Genomic DNA, 20,131 nt, shown 5'->3' with positions numbered 1-20,131 from the left:
CACAGGCTTAACAGGGATCATGACCAGGAGGCCTCAGGAAGCTAACAATCAGAAGGCAAAGGGGAAGCATGCACATACTACCATAGTGGAGCAGGAATGGGGGAAGTGCTCTGCTGTTAAACCATCAGATATTGTGAAAACTCACTATCATGAAAACAGCATGGGGGAAATCTGGCCCCACAATCCAATCACCTCCCACCAGGTCCCACCCCTGACATGCGGGGATTACAACTCGAGATGAGATTTGGGTGGGAACACAGAGCCAAACCATATCAGTGTGCATGTGTGTGTGTATAATATATATGAATGTATAGAAATAAAATATATGCATATGTGTAGAAATAATTTTGAGTTGTATGTTAAAATTTTTTATATGGACATTTTCTATCATATACAAAAGTAGAGAGAAAATAGTGTAATGCACTCCTTATACAGCTGTCACCCAGCTTCAGTAATTAGCAATGTATTTGAGCTGATGCTTTTGAGAGTCAATTTTGGAAAATAAAAGACTACTGGCTTAATAATGCCATATAAAATAACTAGTGGTAGTATCAAAAGGCTAGAATACTCTTAGGTGTTACACTTATTTTTACTTCTCTATTTGCATTTATTCCCCTTCTAAACTCTTCTTAGAGAGCAAGCAAGAAACCAAAATTCTATGTATATGCGTCAGCTCAGCGATCTGGAATCTACTGTTTCTCAGCTACGTTCTGAATTAAGAGAAGCCAAAAGAACGTATGAAGACAAGGTAAGTTTAGGTTTTGCTGCTCTGCTTCTAGAGACTGTAATATCCAGAGATGACATTATATTATTAATAGTTTATTTGAAAATAAGGAATCAAAGTAATTTCAAATTAAGAGCAGTTTGTAAGGTGGAGTCAGAGGATGCTATATTATATTTTAAACTATAAACAATTTTTATTTAAATTATATACTCTGATTCATTCTTAACAAGACATTTTTTGCATAGTTTAAGTTTCTAAAAAATAAACTAAAAAATAAGAGCATCTTAATTATTTTTACTTAGCCTACCTTTAGCAGATACTTCCATACCAGCTGATCTTCCCCCTACTACTCAATATTTTTGGGGCCTATTTCCTCTCTTACTTCAATTCCTAACACTTAATCATTATGAAGCTAGCAAACCGAATTAACTTTAATTAATAAATTAATTACATAAAAATTAATTAGGAAGATAAGTCTTCATCTCTCATCATTATATAATTCCTTTTAAAACCACATTAATTAATATTTGATATTCCATTGTTTTGTTTCTCTCACTTTCCATAGCTAAAGAGAAGCTATTCAGTATCATTGTCATCTGTTTATCCAGAGCTTAGGTTTTTGTTCATTTCAACCATTTGTAAAACAGTAAGACTCTAAAAAACAAGGAGCTGCTGTTAAAAGGAGTGTTCTTCATTCCCTGTGAGAAGGGTGATCACCCAAGCCTGCTTGCCTGAGACAGTCTCAGTTTACACTTACTAGCCCAGTGTCCTATTTTATGAATGCTACCGCTCATCTCCATAGTGTCCCGTTTGGAAGATACAGTCTACATTTAGTCATCCTACCTATAAGAGACCCTTAGCCATGCAGAAACAATTTAGATACAGTTCTGTCACTTGTAGTCAGTTTATCACACCTTAGCTATTTGGAGCAGTAGTTTGGAAATAAGGAAGCTGCCAGATTCCCTTTATAAAATGAAACCCATTCTATAGGGTAACAGTACATGGGGGAAAGTTCCAAATGGGAAGAATTACATATCGCACCACAAATTCTTCCAGACATTTGCCCTTCTTTGGGCAACCCCTCATTTTATTTACATCTATCACTCCAGCTGGCCACAGGAGGGGGCTGTTTTCCTTGGTTCAAGTATGGAAATAAGCCCTCAGTCTTTAATCACAGCGAAGATAAGGATGAAATTTAGACATGACTTTACTAAAGTCTAAGCCATAGAGAGTAATATGAAACCGTATAATCTCAGTTATAGATGTGGATCCTTTACAGCAGTGTCTTCCAAGTATTTTCCATTATGACTCGCAGTAAGAAATATAGTTCATCTTATGACCCAATACACACATGTAACTGAAGCAAGATTCACAAAACAATATTTACCCCTATTACATGTGATGCTGGCTGTTTTCTCTTCTCTTCAGATGCTGATTTGAAGCTTACTAAATTGATTTCATGATTCACTGGTGAGTTGCAGTTTGAATAACACTGCCTCCTTTTGTAAACCTCCTTGCACAGCCCTTAACCTAAATCCTTGTGGCAATGTTATTTCAAGCACTGCCACCTCTGAGCAACCTTAAGGGACTTCAGACTGCTTAAAGGGTGCACTCAACAAACAAAAAGTCAGAGAGGAACATACGCGTTTCTCTGCCTTTCTGAAGCCTGCTTTTTGTGTTCTAGCTTCTTTTCTCAGGACAAGCTTTTCCCCTGATGATTGATAGCAGGAATGTCCACCCCAGTCTGGGCAGAGGAAGCCTGTACAAAAGGTCATGACCACACCCTGCAGACAACAGCAGGAGGGGCTGATTTCAGTACACCCTGGGGTGGGAGGATGCATTATCACTTGGGTCTAGTGGAGGTAGGCACTCTGGCAGAAGTGAGAGCTGACAATCTGACAGTGAGAGAGGAGATAGGAGAGCTGTTATGTTACAGTCCAATATAATAATGCATATTCATGATAATCACTCACATCATTTTGGAAAGATTAAGTACCATTGTCTATTGGCAAACGTTTTGAAAAACTAGAGTACTAAATAAAGCTCAACTCACCTGTGGTTTCGTACATAATCGGTAACTGCTATAGCTTTCCATTATATGGTTGTTTGAAAAAAATCATCCTTTTAGAAGCCTCACCCATTATTTGCTAATTTGTATTTGGTCCAATATATAGTATCATGCTGATTTGGACATATTGGAAAGTTTTTCACAAACACCGAAATGTCCATCTAAAGCATATAAAAAAATTTCCAAGTTTCTATACACATTTAAATGTTAGGCATTGTAGAAGCATAAGATCCAGATGAATGACTGAAAGCTTTTTGCATGATGTTTTGGGGTCATATAGATACAAACATGATATTAAAATCATTCTCTTATTTTGTGATAATGTAGATAGTGGCTCAGCAAGAATTTTGACAGTCTTAAATAATAAACAGCTAATGGAAATAAGGAGGGCATATCAGTTTCATTAGTTATAATAAATCACTGAGATTTATAATAAACCATAGTGACCCTAAATAGAGCTGGCGCCTAGTTGATGGTTAACTAGACTGTCTCAACAGTAACTCCCTTTGGTATGGTCAGGGAGCACTGAGAGATGACTGCCATGTAAATATAGCTAAGTACACTCTGGACTGGGGTGACATTTAATACATGGTGTAGCTGAGCAAGGAAAATCAAGCAAGCTAACAACAAGGATTTCACCTGGGATCATAAAAAATTGTATTGTTATAAAATGTTTTCGTTATAATGAATTGAATATAAAATCTAAAAACAAATTGTTCTTAATTTTTTATTTTCATATGCCTTGATACTGCTAAAGCCTATAACTACCTTAAAATCTATTTTTCTCTGTTATTTCAGTGCAAATTTCAGTATATACTATTCAAATAACAACAAGGAAAAATATCAAAGGAAATAATGCATAAAAGCTGTGATTAAAAGTGAGATTCATGGCCGGGTGCAGTCGCTTACACCTGTAATCTCAGCACTTTGGAAGGCTGAGACAGGAGGATCACTTGAGCCCAGGAGTTTGAAACAAGGCTGGGCAACACAGTGGGACTCCTGTCTCTGCAAAAATAAAAACAAAAGTAAAAAATTATTCGGGCATGGTAGCGCGCGCACCTCTTGTCCTAGCTACTCAGCAGGCTAAGACAGGAGGATAGCTTGGGGCTGGGAGATTGAGGCTGCAGTGAGCCATGATCACACCACCTGCTTTACCCTAGGCAACAGAGTGCGACCCTGCCTCAAAAAAACAAAAGCGAGATTTGTGTGAAAGAAAACTCATAAAAATGTGTTGATATTACACATCAGCATGTTTTTTGAGGGGCAGTATTAGTATTTTCTCCTGAGGTCAGATTTCTTCACTTTAAAAGGTGTCTTTATTTCAAAAAATTGATGACATGGCAGGTCTAAGCAAAACTTTTCCAACTAGAATCCATAAATTAAGAGAAAACTTGTTTAGGAGGTTAATGTTTCTCTTCAGTTTAACACAATTATTTTATATTGGTGAACATAGAAATTGTACTTCAAAGAAAATTTGAGATGTAGCTTTTGTAGTTTACAAAAGTGTTTTACTGTAATGCTGTTTTCTATTCTTCTCTTTCCATTTTAGGAGAAACTCCAGAATCCCCTGTTACGAATTTGGACCAGTAGAAGCTGTCACTATTGGCTCTGTAGATTTGGTTTTACTCTTAACTTTCGCTTTTTGACAACAAAAATATCTCATGATGTTGATTCTATGTTTATTTTTACTACTTTGAAAGTGGTTGGGGCTGAACTTTGTACTAAAAAAGTAATGATTTAGTAGCACTGGCTGGAGCTATATACTGTACAGGAAGATTCTGTGCAAACCTGTTTGCATGGTGCTGCCAATGCACCGCCATGCTGGCCTGCAGCATCCCTTATTATCCCATAACTGTGTCTTTTTGAGCACAAAAACAGAAACCACCACCATCAACAGACAAACCAAACCCCATATGATTTGATATGATTGGTAATATCTCTAAAATCAGTGTGAGATTAGAATGAAATCCAAATACCCATTTGTCCGGTGATCCAAACCAAAAAGCGGATTCATAGATGGTGAAAGGGAAAACCAGTGCTGCTACATAAAAAGAAAAGAAGAAGAAATACATCTCAAATTAATACATCTCAAATGTCGGTATTTATTCCGGATATTTTAAAAGGCTTTTCTTTAGAGTGTTTTTTACAGCTGTTTATATCAGCTCACCTGCTACTTCAGTGGTTTTCCCTTTCACTCTCCATTTATCTTTTTGATTGATTAATATAAATGTTTTTACTCTAAAAAGTGAAAGGTAAAAGCAGAGCTATAGCAGCTGAGTCAGTACTGACAACTACAAAACAAATGCTCCTGCAGGGGGCTGGAGGAACCTCTTATACCAAGTAAACAGATGGAAAGATAAGACTTGGCTCTTTTCTTTTTCTTTCTTTCTTTTTTTTTTTTTGTCTGTGAAAGCAGACAAAAGAGCAAATCTTAATTTAAGCTTTTATAGCACATATACAAATTCTTTTCTTTGCTCAAGGATAGAAATGGTTTATGCCAAGCTAGGAGTAGAAAACATTTGTTTTATTCATATGACTAATTCAAATTGAAAATGTTCTTCTTAAATTTATAGCTCAAAAGACAGGTAGAAAATAAATTATTTCAGCCTTATTAATACTGTTCTCATGAAAAATAGTATTGGAATTGAGAGGAACATGAGAGATCATCTAGAATATTCTTTCCAATTATAGATGAAAAAAAATGGAATCACGGAGAAGTTATGTGACAGAAACTAGACCAGAACCTAAGGTGTTTGGCTCTTTGCCTGATCATATTGCCTCTTGGATCATGTTCTTGTACCCATTCCTTGCCAGGCAATGTGTAACAGTAAAATGTGTAACAGTAAAAGTTTGTGGTTCTTCCCCTTACTTTATATACTAAGTGTGTACTGATTTAGTCTTTCCTAATAATAAAAGTGAAGAGATTTTTATCAATTGATATTGTTCATTCATTTTTCTTAGGAAGTTACCTGTGTTACAGAGGTTGAATTTTTATGGGGCTTTTTAAATTTCTTTTCCTATATGTGCCCCAAAAGGAGAGCACAAGAAGTACTTTTTTTGTTGTTTTTTTAAGAGAAAGTGTCTCACTCTGTTGCCCAGGCTAGAATGCAGTGGCATGATCATGACTCACTACAGCCTCAAACCTCCGGGCTCAAGCAATCCTCCCACCTCACCCTCCTTACTAGCCAAAACTACAGGCATGCACCACCATACCGGGCTATTTTTACTTTTTTTTTTGTACAGATGGGGTCTTGCCCAGGCTGGTCTCAAACTCCTGGCCTCAAGTGACCCTCCCACCTCAGCCTCCTGTAAAGTGCTTCTTTATTGGATTATTAGAGTCTAGGAATATATTTGAGAGATAACCTAATATTTTATGTGTACCTAATTCTTGTTAAATACTTTTTTATACATAGCATAGAGCCAAATACAAAGTCAGTTTAGGAATATAGCCAATATAAATATTAAATCTATATCCTGATTTCTGTAGGTAAATGGGAAACTGATAGTCCTATGTTATTACTTTTCTATTCATATATATATAGATTTAGATAGATAGATACATACATAAAACATCTATTATTTATGATTATGAAAGAGGGAGACATGTATATGTATTTATATGCAACATAATTCAATATGTGTTGAATTAATAAGTAAAGATCTTTAAAAATAGATAATAGTAAAACTAGAAAGTTGTCAAGAAGAAGTTAGTCATATGTTCTCTAGTTAGGAAAGTTTTTTTTGTTTTGTGTTGTTTTTTGTTTTGAGATGGAATCTCACTCTGTTGAGTAATAAAACAATGTTCTCATTGTTTTAATATCTTATTATGATATTGTGTGATTCAGCTGAAATCTAAACCCTTAGTTTCCACAGTCAGAGATCCTAGCCTCTTGGCATACACTGAACTCTAGACATTAAGAACTATAGAAATGCTATTAACAGTGATGCACTTTATGGCATGTGTCCTAGAAATGCATTTTCAAACACATCAAACAGCTGCCTTGTCAGAGAAAAATGCACATTAACATTCTCTAAAATTGGTACTCTTATTCCCATTTTATATTAATAGTTGAAGAAAATGGGGGTTAGAATGGCCATGTAAGTTGTCTGACTATAAATATATATAAATTTATCCTTTAAAAATGTAGTGACTATAAAATGACAATAGCTAATAACTTATTATCATTCATTCTTTTATATTCAATGCCTTTTATTACTGAAACTTTGATAATCATTCTGAAACAAAATAGCTCTCCTAAGTATAATACGGTTTATTTGTGTAGGCTCTGCAGCATGTTATTTATGCCATATCAAGCTTCCTTTTTATGAAACAGGGTTTTGCTCTGTCACCCAGGCTAGAGTGCCATGACATAATCACGGCGCACTGCAGTTTTAACCTCCCAGGCTCAAGCAGTCCTCCCACCTCAGCCTTCTGAGTAGCTGGGACCCCAGCTGTGCACCACCATGCCCAGCTAATCTTTAAAAAAAAGTTTTGTAGATATGGGATCTCCCTATGTTGCCGAGACTGGTCTCGAACTCCTGGACTCAAGGGATCCTCCTGCCTTGGCCTCCCAAAGGATTATAGGCATGGAGCACTGTGCCCAGCCCTCAAGTTTTCTTAAATACCAAATTATAGAACATATCTTTGCAGTATATAAAACTTGAATAGTATGAAAACAGGAGACAGATGTGTTAGAGGCAATGCCCAAATCCAGCAGTACTAAATATTTCATTTCGTCTAATTTCCCTGGCTAAATTAAACATAGATTTTCTTTAAAAAAAAAAAAAAAGCTTTACAAAACACATCACAATAAATTTTTGTGTGTGTGTGACAGAGTTTCACTCTTGTCACCCAGGCTGTAGTGCAATGGCACGATCTTGGCTCACAGCAACCTCCATCTCCCAGGTACAGTCAGTTCTCCTGTTTCAGCCTCCCAAGTAGCTGGGATTACAGGTGCCCACCACCATGCCTGGATAATTTTTATATTTTTGGTAGAGATGAGGTTTCACCATATTGTCCAGGCTGATTGCAAACTCCTGACCTCAGGTGATCCACCCACCTCGGCCTCCCAAAGTGCTGGGATTACTGTTGTGAGCAACTGCACCCAGCCTCACAATACACTTTTTGTTCTCAAAATAATGCCATTTGCCTTCCAAAGTCTATATTTATAATTTTATATTACCCACTGTCATAATCAGACTCTGTTCAATTTGTACTTTCCTTTCAGATAGAAGACCTGGAAAAGCAGTTAGTCCTTGCCAACTCAGAGCTAGCTGAAGCCCGGACAGAGCGTGATCAATTCAGTCAGGAATCTGGAAATTTGGATGATCAGCTTCAAAAGCTGTTGGTAAGATCATGCTCTAAAATATGAATAAGACTAATTCTGGAAATTTTTTCACCAAAATATATCACAAAACTGGTTTCCTTTATAAAATTACAAATGTACAAAATATTTGTGTATATATGCAGTAGATTGTTTTAGGCACAATTCAAGTTTTGCATATAAAATATAATATTCTGTCTACTTTATTTTTTTATTAAGCAGAGCTGTTACAGTATTAGGTGAAGATCATGAAACATCCATTGTCTTTCAAGTAGATGCCATATTCCATTAAATTAAAGTACCAGGTATTGATCAACTTACGACCTATGCAACTTACGACCATTCGACTTTACGACCACAATAGCTAGCCAGGACTGCTCCACGTCTGGCAGCGCAAACGTTGCCCAGCTGGGCGTACGACAGTGCGGACCAGCTTCCGGCAGCACTACCATCTCCGTGTGCATATAGCCTACTCAACTTGCGACCAAATCGTGTTACGACTGGTCTGTTGGAACCAATTGTGGTCATAAGTCGAGCACTAGCTGTAGTGTTACACGTTCATTTTAAGGCCAAATAACATTCAAAACATATACAAATTTTTTATATAGAAATTTTGAATGGATGGTTAGGTGAAGTTGTTTTAAAAGAAAAGAACAATAGGATTGTGATCATAATGAAGCAACTCTGTTCTCTTTTAGAGGAATTATAGGATGAGAAATTTAGGAAAGGAAATGTTTGGAGCCCCCTTTTGTGGTATTAATGGTATAGTAGAATGAATTTCTTGGCTTACCAAACCCCATTCCAAGGAATGATGTTCTTTGCTGGTAAAACCATCCTTTGCAGGCTCACAAGGGTTTGATGAGCTGAGGTAAGGATGGAACTGACAGCTATGTAGAGAAGCTCTTAACCTTGGTGTAATTCTTCAGTTCTTTACCTAACATTTGCATGTTTCTCAGTGTTCTCCTATCTAATTTGAAAATCTTGGAGACTGAAAGTCTGAAAGATCCTGAAACCTGGTCTTCGTTTTCATTCTTACCATCACCACTGCTTGGTCACCGCACCCCCATTATTCATTGCCGAGAGCACGGCAATCCCCTTACTGGTGTTCCCAACTCCAGTTTGTCTGTTGAGACAAACTGGAGGGCTACCACATCCCATATCTAAAGGGCTACCACATGCCATATCTAAAATATAGTTCTGATAATGTCACTCTTCAACTCAAAATTTCTTTCTCTGTAGAGTCAGACACCCTCCCTTTCAATACTGTTCATGATCCATAAGCCTGCTAACTTTTCCAATCCTTTTTCTCTACCTGGACCCAGTGCCCCAAGCAAACACACAGGCCCCTTTCCTGTCCCTTCTTCCTAATCTCTGCATCTTCAGGTCTAACTCAAACACCATCCTGAAGGATTTTGATCCCTTTAGTGAGATTCTCTCTGCTATTCCTTATCTTTGTCCCTTTAATGAAAAACCACTTCCAGTTACTTATGTCTATATCTTAACTTTCTCTTGGATCATAAGCCATTTGAACATAGGTATATCTTTGTTTTTACTAATCTGTCTACAGAGTTTTTGTTCCTATTCAACCTATGTATTTTTTAAGTGACTGAAAAGGGAGATAATTCTATTCACAGCCCCGGTGCTACTCCAATTCCAGTACCAGCCACTATTCTGCCATTTCTCCATTACTTACCATTTTTCCTTTATGCTTTTGAGCATTTCTTTATTATAGGAGCATACTTGATGTGAGGCATAATGTCTTTCTTAGAAAATGCAAGACTTAAAAACTGGATGACTTTTAAAATCTACTGTATTTTCCTTTTCATTATGTATTATTTGGGGTCTAGTCCCTTGAGGTAGACTTGTAATGCTACAAATTTTAAGCAAAATGTTAACTTATTTTTCTTGGAAATAATTGCTCTTAAGCCATTAAAACCCATTATAAAAGAATCAGATTCCAAAATCAAAGGTTTCTGAAATCACATAAAAGCTCCAAATATGATATAAAGACAATAAATTTTATCTTTTTTTTGAGGCAGAGCCTTGCACTGTCGCCCAGGCTGTAGTGCAGTGGCGCAATCTCGGCTCACTGCAACCTCCGCCTCCTGGGTTCAAGCAATTCTCCTGCCTCAACCTCCCGAGTAGCTGGAACTACAGGCGTGCACCACCATGCTCACCTAATTTTTTTGTATTTTTAATAGAGACAGGGTTTCACCATGTTGGCCAGGATGGTCTCGATCTCCTGACCTCGTGATCTGCCCGCCTTGGCCTCCCAAAGTGCTAGGATTACAGGCGTGAGCCACCACACCCAGCCATAAATTTTATCTTAATTACTTAATAGCAGGGAGGAAAAAAAGCATTCCTGTCTTTTTTTAGGCTGATCTACACAAAAGGGAGAAGGAACTGAGTCTGGAGAAGGAGCAGAATAAGCGTCTGTGGGACCGAGACACAGGCAACAGCATCACCATTGACCACCTGCGGCGGGAACTGGACGACCGGAACATGGAGGTGCAGCGCCTGGAAGCCCTACTCAAGGCCTTGAAGAGCGAGTGTCAGGGCCAGATGGAGCGGCAGGTCAGCACCTGCACAGGCTGTGCCATCGCCAGACGATCTCCTCTGGGGGAAAAATGTATTTTATGTCTAAATAGGGCTTTTAGTTTTTAACATATATGGACCTAAAATGGCTCCTAAAATAGAGCTATGGATTCTGTGAGCAATTTATGAAAACCTGACTTATATATATATACGTGTGTGTGTGTGTGTGTGTGTGTGCATATATATATATATATTCTTTTTTTTTTTTTTGAGACAGAGTTTCACTTCATTGCCCAGGCTGGAGTGCAGTAGCACAATCACGGCTCACTGCAACCTCCACCTTTCAGGTTCAAGCAGTTCTCCTGCCTCAGCCTCCCAAGTAGCTGGGATTACAGGCATGTGCCACCATGCCCAGCTAATTTTTGTGTTTTTAGTAGAGATGGGGTTTCACCATGTTGGCCAGGCTGGTTGAAAACTCCTGACCTCAGGTGATTCACCTGCCTCAGCCTCCCAAAGTGTGGGATTACAGGTGTGAGCCACCATGCCTGGCCTTCTATACATGTATATTTACCACTAATTAAACTAAATGTCTTAAGCTTTATCTCACTTGTACATTGTTGAAAAACTAAACTCCTATCCAATTGCCTTTTCACTTTTACCTAAAAATTGGTCACTTAATAATTGCTTATTTCTGCAGCAGAGAAGCATCAAATTATCGGGCAATCTGAGGAGCAGCAGGGTTGAAGTTTTCTAACAGAGTTTTTTGCTTTTTCTCCTGAAAGAGGCTTTCCTCTCTAGCCCCCAGCCCCTACACTGATTGAAACTGATAAATACATTCCATTCCGGTGCACCCACCAGTAGCAAAACATGGACTGCCTTCTTCACAGCAGTGTACTTTCTGTGCTGGGAAGATATGGCTCTAATGCCAGTTACTGCCACAGGGACATAAAAAGCATCCCGCAAAAGTGTAAGCTTCTCAGAATGTGAAAGCAAACCAAGGGACCAATCTTGGCTTAGACCCAGACAAAGTCATTAACCTACTCTCTGGCTTAACCTGGGCAAGAACAAGGATGAAAGGACCAACTGGAAGTTAGAGTCTTCAGCTTTTCCAAACAAGGATCAGAAAATGTGAATGTGTGTGTAGATAAAAGCCATTATTTATTTATTTTTTCCTCAGAGGTAGAATTAAGGGTAAGATTGGAGGGAAATTAAAAGTAAGGAGTTATTGTAAATCCTACCACCCTTTCCCCCATTGCCAGGATTATCTTAATTTAAATTGGTACAGAAAACATCCACAAAGGAAACTTTCCAAGACCCTACTCTAAAACACCATTGTGGAGGAGCGTTGTTATTTAATTAAGCCCTCTCCACCTTGGTCTAACTAGCATATATCAGTCTTATATATGTTATAAGAGCTAGAGTTCTGACAGCAAAATGATTAAGTTAATTTAACTAGACATGCTAAGTACAGTGTGAAATGTGTGAAATCCCAGCACTCTGGGAGGCCAACGCAGGAGATCAGTTGAGGCCGGGAATTTGAGAACACCAGCCAGGGGATCGTAGTGAGACCCCCATCTTAAAAAAATATATATTATTAAACCTTGCTTAATTCTTTATTTCATGCTTTTGGGTTAACTTGTGTCACTTGAGGTTGCCTACACCTATCCTCCCAAATCTGTGAAATTCTCTTTTCTTTAACAATCAGATGGCAGCAATTCAAGGAAAGAATGAAAGTCTAGAAAAAGTATCCTCCTTGACTGCTCAGCTTGAATCCACCAAAGAGATGCTGCGCAAAGTAGTAGAAGAGTTGACAGCCAAGAAAATGACCCTGGAGAGCTCAGAGAGGACAATATCAGACCTGACAACTTCTCTCCAGGAAAAAGAGAGAGCCATTGAGGCTACCAATGCAGAGATCACAAAGCTCCGCTCCCGGGTGGACTTGAAATTGCAGGAGCTGCAACACTTGAAAAATGAAGGGGATCACCTCAGAAATGTGCAGACAGAATGCGAGGCCCTCAAGCTGCAGATGACAGAGAAGGACAAGGTGATCGAGATTCTGCGACAGCAGATTGAGAACATGACACAGCTGGTGGGCCAGCATGGACGAACTGCTGGAGCTATGCAAGTAGAAAAAGCTCAGCTGGAGAAAGAAATTAACGATAGGCGGCTGGAACTACAGGAACTTAAGGTCTGTAGAGGGTTTTTTTTGTGGTTTAACTTCTGAAATGGCATTTCTCTTATGAGCAGGTGTGACCTATACTGAAAAGTGGTTTTTGGTATCTGTGGACACTCTGAAACTGAAAGTATTTGTTTTTATGTGCATATGTGTGTTTTTGTGAGAAAGGATACGTACTTTTATCAGATTACAGAAGGAATGGATGATTCAAAAATGCTTCAAAATCAGGGGTCAAAAGATAAAAATCAGAAAATCTAGGAAGTCTTTCCTGATCCCACAGTTTGAAGTATTTTCTCCCTCTTCAGACAGACCTAAATTTGAACCCTGTCTCTCATCACTTAGTTATGGTGAAACATTGGACTGTTTGCTGAATCTTGGCTTTGATCTCTGATAAACAAAACAAAACCAAAAAGTAAACAAAACAAAAAAAAACCCCAACAACCGGTTGTATTACTGTGAGTCTTAAATCAGAAAGTATAAATCAAGGACTGAGCCTATTAATAGTTTCTACCTTGTACAAGAAATTTAATAAATATTAGTTTCTTTCCCTTGCTTTGGTCTTCTTCTGAACTTTCTCATACTTTATTTGTACCTGTTAAAACCTGGATCACATTCTATGTTGCCTTCTGTGTGTGCGCGTGTGTGCGTGTGCTTGTGTGTGTGTGTGTGTGTGTGTGTGTGTGTGTGTACATAGCAGTGTCTCTTTTTCACTAAATATTGTAGACTTCTTCAACCAAGGTACACATCTATTAGTCTTTGTACCCTCTTTCCCATATTTTTGTGCCTTACATCCAGAAGGTGCCCAGTAAATATTTATCAAAATGTAATACGATCGAATGGGTTTTTAAAAAAATTGATTTCATAGGCTTTATGTCACCTTTATCTCTGACTTGGTGAGTAGTAGGAGACAAATCACATATACTGTAGATGCCCCAGTTTCCTCATTCTAAAAATAGGGACAGCAATAGATAATTATCCATCTTATGGAAATAAATAAGTTCGTTGCATTAAAAAATAGAATTTTCTATTGCTTAAGTTTTTACTTTGTTATATATATGTTATAAATGGCCAAACTCACCATGAAAAGGGACATAGAAAGGATTTGCAATGGCCAGCCCTACACAAACCCTTAGGTTTGTGATGCAGGGTAGAGCGTATCAGAGGAGAAAGAATGGTTATTCTGCCTTGCTTAGGAAGATTGCTAGTGGATTGCTAGTGTGTTAAGGCTCCAAACAGGAGAATCCCACTCTTACACTCTAAAAATTAAATCAGTTTAATCCTCACAAAACCTTGTGATGGAGGCACTATTACTATCCCATTTTATGCCTGAGGAAACTGAGACACAGAGAGATTAACTTGCTGGAGAGCAGCACTACCTTGGGATTTGAACTTAGGCAGCCTAAGTAGATGTTACTATGCAGTGGTTCTCAGTGAGAACCGGAATCACTTGGAGGGCTTTTGAAAGCACAGACTGCTGGCCTGCTCCCAGAGTTTCTGATTCAGTAGGTCTAGAATGGGGTATGAGATTTGGCGTTTCTGAACAAGTTTCCAGATGATGTGGACACTGCTGGTCCTAAGAACATCCATCAGGATCTGTGTTTGTGCCTCAGAGGAATGTGAAGCTCATGACTAGAGGGCCTCAGAGGAATGTGAAGCTCATGACTAGAGGGCCAGTGAAAGCTTTGAAGAGATCTGGGAACCTGAAATAGGCAAATACCAGGCAAAGAGGAGGAAGGACAGCATTTCAAGCCAGGGAAAAGCCTAGTCTGTAGTTTAGCCTAGAGATGGTATGGGGGATATTACAGGTTTGTGGGTAGGAAGGAGGGTGTTACATGAAAAAGGCAGTGTTGGAAGTGGATTAATCTGGCATCAGTGTGCAGAAGTGGCTTGGAGAGAATAAAACTAATTTTCAGTTCCTAAATATGGAGCTGGAGCAGCTTCAGGAATAATTTCCTAGGTAAGTAGAGTTTCACACAGATACAAAGAACATAAATTTAAAACTCAAGTCTTTTTTTTTTTTTTGAGTCGGAGCTTTGCTCTTGTTACCCAGGCTGGAGTGTAATGGCGCAATCTCGGCTTACCACAACCTCCGCCTCCTGGGTTCAGGCAATTCTCCTGCCTCAGCCTCCTGAGTAGCTGGGATTACAGGCACGCGCCACCATGCCCAGCTAATTTTTTTTTTTTTTTTTTTGTATTTTTAGTAGAGACGGGGTTTCACTATGTTGACCAGGATGGTCTCGATCTCTTGACCTCGTGATCCACCCACCTCGGCCTCCCAAAGTGCTGGGATTACAGGCGTGAGCCACTGCGCCCAGCCAAAACTCAAGTCTTAATGCCACATCCACTTCCCTCTGTGATCCAGTAAGGAAAACAGAGCAGGAATCATAGCCCTAGAAGGTATGACTTCTCTCCTGGCTTCTGTCACCTCTTCAGAGTGGATACTGCACGTACTGACAGCAGAGAAGTAGAGTGACTTATTTCAATCACTGTGAGCCCTCAGAGCTAGAACTTTTTAAAAACGAATACATAATAATACTAAGGAAGGACTGAATTCTATCCACTGGCCTCAAGAGGTGGAATGGGAGCAGCACTCGTCCTATGTATGTTGTGATGCCTCAGGTTGTCCCAGGGAAAGTCCTCCCCATTCCTTACTGCATGAGGCCAGCTGGATTTAGTGTGACAGTTGTCAGAGTGGCTAGGCAGGGATCAGAGAGCCCAGATTAGGATCTTTAACACCCAAACCTATCACAGGTGGGCAGTGAGACAAGCCTGTAGCTCCCCACCAATCCTTTTTGAACAGCCAAAAGCTTGTCACTTGGTTATATTTCAGACGTAACATTGGTCTCTACATTTAAACTGCTGCTATAGCAGTCAAATTGCATTAGCCAGTGTACTAAGGCCAGTAGGGAGGTAATTTGGGGAGATAATATGATGACCAAAGAAAGTCAATATTTTTTCAAATGGCACTTATTTGGAAGGATCTATGTCAGTTCTATCCACTAGAAATATAATGTAAATGACATATATAATTTTCAGTTTTCTAGTAGACACATGAGATGTGAAATTTTAATAAGATTTTATTTAGCTCATATTCAAAACATGGTGTTTTTGTATTACAATCAATATAAATCCTAGATCACCAAGATATTTTCTATTTTATTTTTATACAATGTCTTTCAAATTTGGTGTATGTTTTACACTTACAACACATAGCTTAGATTGGCCACATTGCAGGTGCTCCAGAGTCATGTACAGGTATTGTGTTATACAGCACAGACATACACCCTAGGAAAAGAGGGATCCCTCCTAGAAAGCCTTACAAACACAGATAGAGACCAGTTAGGAGGTACTGTGGCAATCCATATGAGAAGTGATGGCAGTCCAGACCTGGAGGTTGGGCAGGATTTGGTGAACAGCTGGATGTGAGGGGTGAGGGAAAGGGAAAGACATGGCGACTTTGTGAATTCAAACAGACTGGCAACATGGTAGTTCCTCTAATAGAGAAGAGTCAGAAAGGATGGCAGAGGAAAGCTCTCTGTGAAGAAGGAATAGGAATGTTTGGGTCAGAGTTTGCAGAAGCATGCCACACTAGAGGTTTCTGACAGTTTGTCGGAAATGCCAAATTAGAGTCACCATATTCACATTCCGTACTCTATTCAAAGGACCAGATACTTTCACCACTGCAAACCACCCCAGTCTAAGCTCCCGCTTCTCTCATTTGCTCTTCTAGTTGCCTTCTCACTGGTGTCCATGCTTCTCCTCCTACCCCCATGCCAACCACTGTTTTCCTTCATACTAGAGCCAGAGTTGTTTGTTTGTTTTCTTTCTTTCTTTCTTTCTTTCTTTCTTTCTTTCTTTCTTTGAGACAGAGTCTCGCTCTGTCATCAGGCTGGAGTGCAGTGGCATGATCTTGGCTTACTGCAACCTTTGCCTCCTGGGTTCAAGCAATTCTCCTGCCTCAGCCTCCCAAGTAGTTGGGACTACAGCGGCACGCCACCACACCCAGCAAATTTTTGTACTTTTAGTAAAGACGGGATTTCACCATGTTGGCCAGGATTGTCTCAAATCTCCTGACTTTGTGATCCGCCCGCCTTGGCCTCCCAAAGTGCTGGGACTATAGGCGTGACCCACTGTGCCCGACCCAGAGTTGTATTTTTAAATCATTACACTACATCACTCCCATACTCAAAACTGTCTAAGGACTTCTTGACTCACTGAGAATGAATGCTCAAGTTCTTACATTGCCTCTTAGTATCCTGATCTTTCCCCTGGCCCCTCTCTGACTTCATCTCCTACTTACCCCAAGCTCGCTCCACTCCAGCCCTACTGATGTCCCTGCTGTTCCCCAGACATGTTACCTGTACCCAGAGCTCTTCCCAGGCTGTCCATGTGGCTTGTCCTTATGCTCCTTGAGCATAGGGAGCATCTGCTCAGATGTTGCCTCATCAGAGAGGCCTTTTTTTGCCAACTGTGGCAGGGTCCCCAAGACCGACCCCAGGCTTGATGATTCTAGGAGGACTTGCTAGACTCAGCATATAGTCATACACGAGGATAGGATTTATTACAGTGAAAGGATACAAAGCAAAATCAGCAAAAGGAAAAGGCACATGGGGCAAAATCCAGAGAAAGCCAGGCATGAGCTCCCAAGAGCCCTCTCCTAGTAGAGTCATGCGGGACATGCTTGCTTCCCACCCCACCCCCACCCCCAGCAGAAACTGTGACAACACCTGTCAAGTGTTGCCAGCTAGGGAAGCTCATTAAAGCTCAGTACCTAGGTTTTCTATTGGATATTAGTCCCATTGGCCCCTCTGCCTGGCAAGTATCCAGATTCCAGGCCCCGCAGAAGGAAAGCAGGGGCTCAGCATAAACCACAGTGTTTGCACAGTTTAGGCACAGTGAGCCACTCTTATTAGTTAGGTTGGTGGGAACCCTCCCAGAATCCAAGTTCCTAGATGACAGCCAAGGGCAAAACTTGTAAGCAGGCCTTTCTAAGGAGGGCACCCAAACCTGCTATGTGAACTCGTTCTGCATACCAGGTTACTTGAAGTAGCAACCCCTCCCTCGCATTCATTCTGTACCCCTCACCTGCTTTTATTATTATTGCCATTCCTCTTACCTGATATATTAAATATTTGTTTTCTTCTCTTCTTACTAGAGGAAGACATGAAGACAAAGACATGTTTTGTTTATTGCTACCCAGGGCCAGGACTAGGGTAAGGTAAGTGAGGTGCCCAGGTTGGAGGCCCTCACCTAGCTGCCTCACTCGCATTACCCTAGTCATAGCCCTGCTTCTATATCCCTTGCACATAAAATAGTGCCTGCCACAAAGAAGGTTCTCAATATGTATTTTTTGAATGAATGGAGATAGAAGAGGAATAATGAAATGTTGTTGCAAGCAATACTAGGAATTGACATCTAAGGTTAAAAGAAAGTAAAATATTTTTCCTACTTTCTATTGATGCTTTATAATAAAATACAAATTTAGTGTACTGAGAAGCATTGAAAAGATAATAAATATAGATGGAACACAGATAGGAGCCAGAAAATGATATTAAGTAAGAGACTGTTGTCAGATTTTAGGACTGTGTTAGCAGATATCAATTGTAACTATACATGTGCCTATTTTTTATGTCTGTATCTATCCTTTGTTATTTATCCATATATTTAGATTTTAAAAGATAAAAAAGATGCAAAGATCCGGGAGCTTGAGGCCAGAGTGAGTGATTTGGAGCTGGAAAAGGTGAAGCTGGTGAATGCAGGCTCTGAGCGGCTCCGTGCAGTGAAGGACATCAAACAAGAGAGAGATCAATTATTAAATGAGGTGAAAACGAGTAGGAATGAATTAAACAATCTTTCAGGTATGTTGCTTCAGCTTAAATCCTACTAAAAAATAAGAGTCTTATCAGTGAAGCCCAATGTAGACTCTAGCACAATCACAAAAGAAGAGTATTTCACTCACATGGCAAACATGGATAGCTATGCTGCCCCCATGGAGTTATTCACAGCATGAAATCTCATAGTTCTCATGAAGAGCTCCCACATCTTACACTTACTGACCTGAACTTTAGTCAGCTCTCGGTGTACTGGAAAATCTGCACTGAGTTGTCAAGAGAAGGGTGAGGTATCCAGGTTCCAGGCTTCCAAAAGGAAAACAGGTATTCAGCATAAATCGCATTGTTTGCACAGACAGTTTTGTTTTTATTGAAGTGGAAACCTTGAGTCCTTTGAGTCAAATAGCTTAATTAGAGGTTGAATAATGATGTGATGTGAAAATAGACTTGTGAATTTATTGAAAGGAAAAATCCACAGCCTTATATTAAACAGTGAAACACTCCAGTTTCTGATTGTTATGTGTATTAGTCCCTTCTTGCATTGCTGTAAAGAACTACCTGAGACTGGATAATTTGTAAAGGAAAAAGGTTTAACTGACTCACAGTTCTGCAGGCTGTACAGAAAGTTTGGCTGGGAGGTCTCCGGAAACTTACAATCATGGTAGAAGGTGAAGGGGAAGCAATTACATCTTCACATGGCAGCAGGAGAGAGAGAGCGAGAAAGAGAGCACGCAAAGGGGAAGGTGCTACACACTTTCAAACAACCAGATCTCATGAGAACTCGCTCACTTTCACAAGAACAGTAAGGAGGAAATCTGTCCCCATGATCCAGTCACCTTCCACAAGGCCCTTCCTCCAACACTGAGAATTACACATGGACATGAGATTTGGGTTGGGACACAGAGCCAAACTGTATAATTCTGCCCCTTGACCGTCCCAAATCTCATGTTCTTCTTATGTTTCAAAACACAATCATACCTTCCCAATAGTCCCCCAAAGTCTTAACTCATTCCAGCATTAACTCAAAAGTCCAAGTCCAAAGTCTCATCTGAGACAAAGCAAGTCCCTTCTACCTATGAGCCTGTAATATCAAAACAAGTTAGTTGCTGGTAGATGCTTCTATTCCAAAAGAGATAAATTGACCAAAACAAGGGGACTACAGGGTCCATGCAAGTCCAAAACCCAGCAGGGCAGTCATTACATTTCGAAGTGTTGAAATAATCTCCTTTGAATCCATGTCTCACATTCAGGGCACGCTGATGTAAGGGGTGGGCTTCCAAGGTCTTGGGCAACTCTGCCTCTGTGACTGTACAGGGTACAGCCCCCACTGCTACTTTCACAACTGGCACTGAATGCCTGTGACCTTTCTAAGCACACAGTGCAAGCTGTCAATGGATCTACCATTCTGGGGTCTGGAGGACAGAGGCCTTCTTCTCATAGCTCCATAGGGCAGTGCTCCAGTGGGGACTCTGT

General features: G+C 39.8%; 1 protein-coding gene across 14 annotated transcripts in view; it reads left to right on the top strand.

Annotated features, from left to right (window-relative positions):
- The window catches only part of CCDC158 (coiled-coil domain containing 158), a 119,787-nt gene that overhangs the window by 40,494 nt on the left and 59,162 nt on the right, over positions 1-20,131 (top strand). For all 14 annotated transcript variants that reach the window (XR_004263709.1, XR_004263708.1, XM_032261114.1 and 11 more), the window contains 5 exons: positions 634-748; positions 8,021-8,140; positions 10,493-10,690; positions 12,357-12,839; positions 18,496-18,685. Coding sequence is in view for 12 of the 14 variants with exons in the window: in XM_032261114.1 (XP_032117005.1) it covers positions 634-748; positions 8,021-8,140; positions 10,493-10,690; positions 12,357-12,839; positions 18,496-18,685 (1,106 nt within the window). In the remaining 2 variants the exon portion in view is untranslated. The remainder of the gene's footprint in view (positions 1-633; positions 749-8,020; positions 8,141-10,492; positions 10,691-12,356; positions 12,840-18,495; positions 18,686-20,131) is intronic.

The sequence above is a fragment of the Sapajus apella genome, unplaced genomic scaffold (assembly GCF_009761245.1).
Source record: "Sapajus apella isolate SASKATOON/1434 unplaced genomic scaffold, GSC_monkey_1.0 scaffold121, whole genome shotgun sequence".
Taxonomy (NCBI): domain Eukaryota; kingdom Metazoa; phylum Chordata; class Mammalia; order Primates; family Cebidae; genus Sapajus; species Sapajus apella.
The sequence above is the reverse complement of the archived record's forward strand: the minus strand, read 5'-3'. Positions and strand labels throughout refer to the sequence as shown.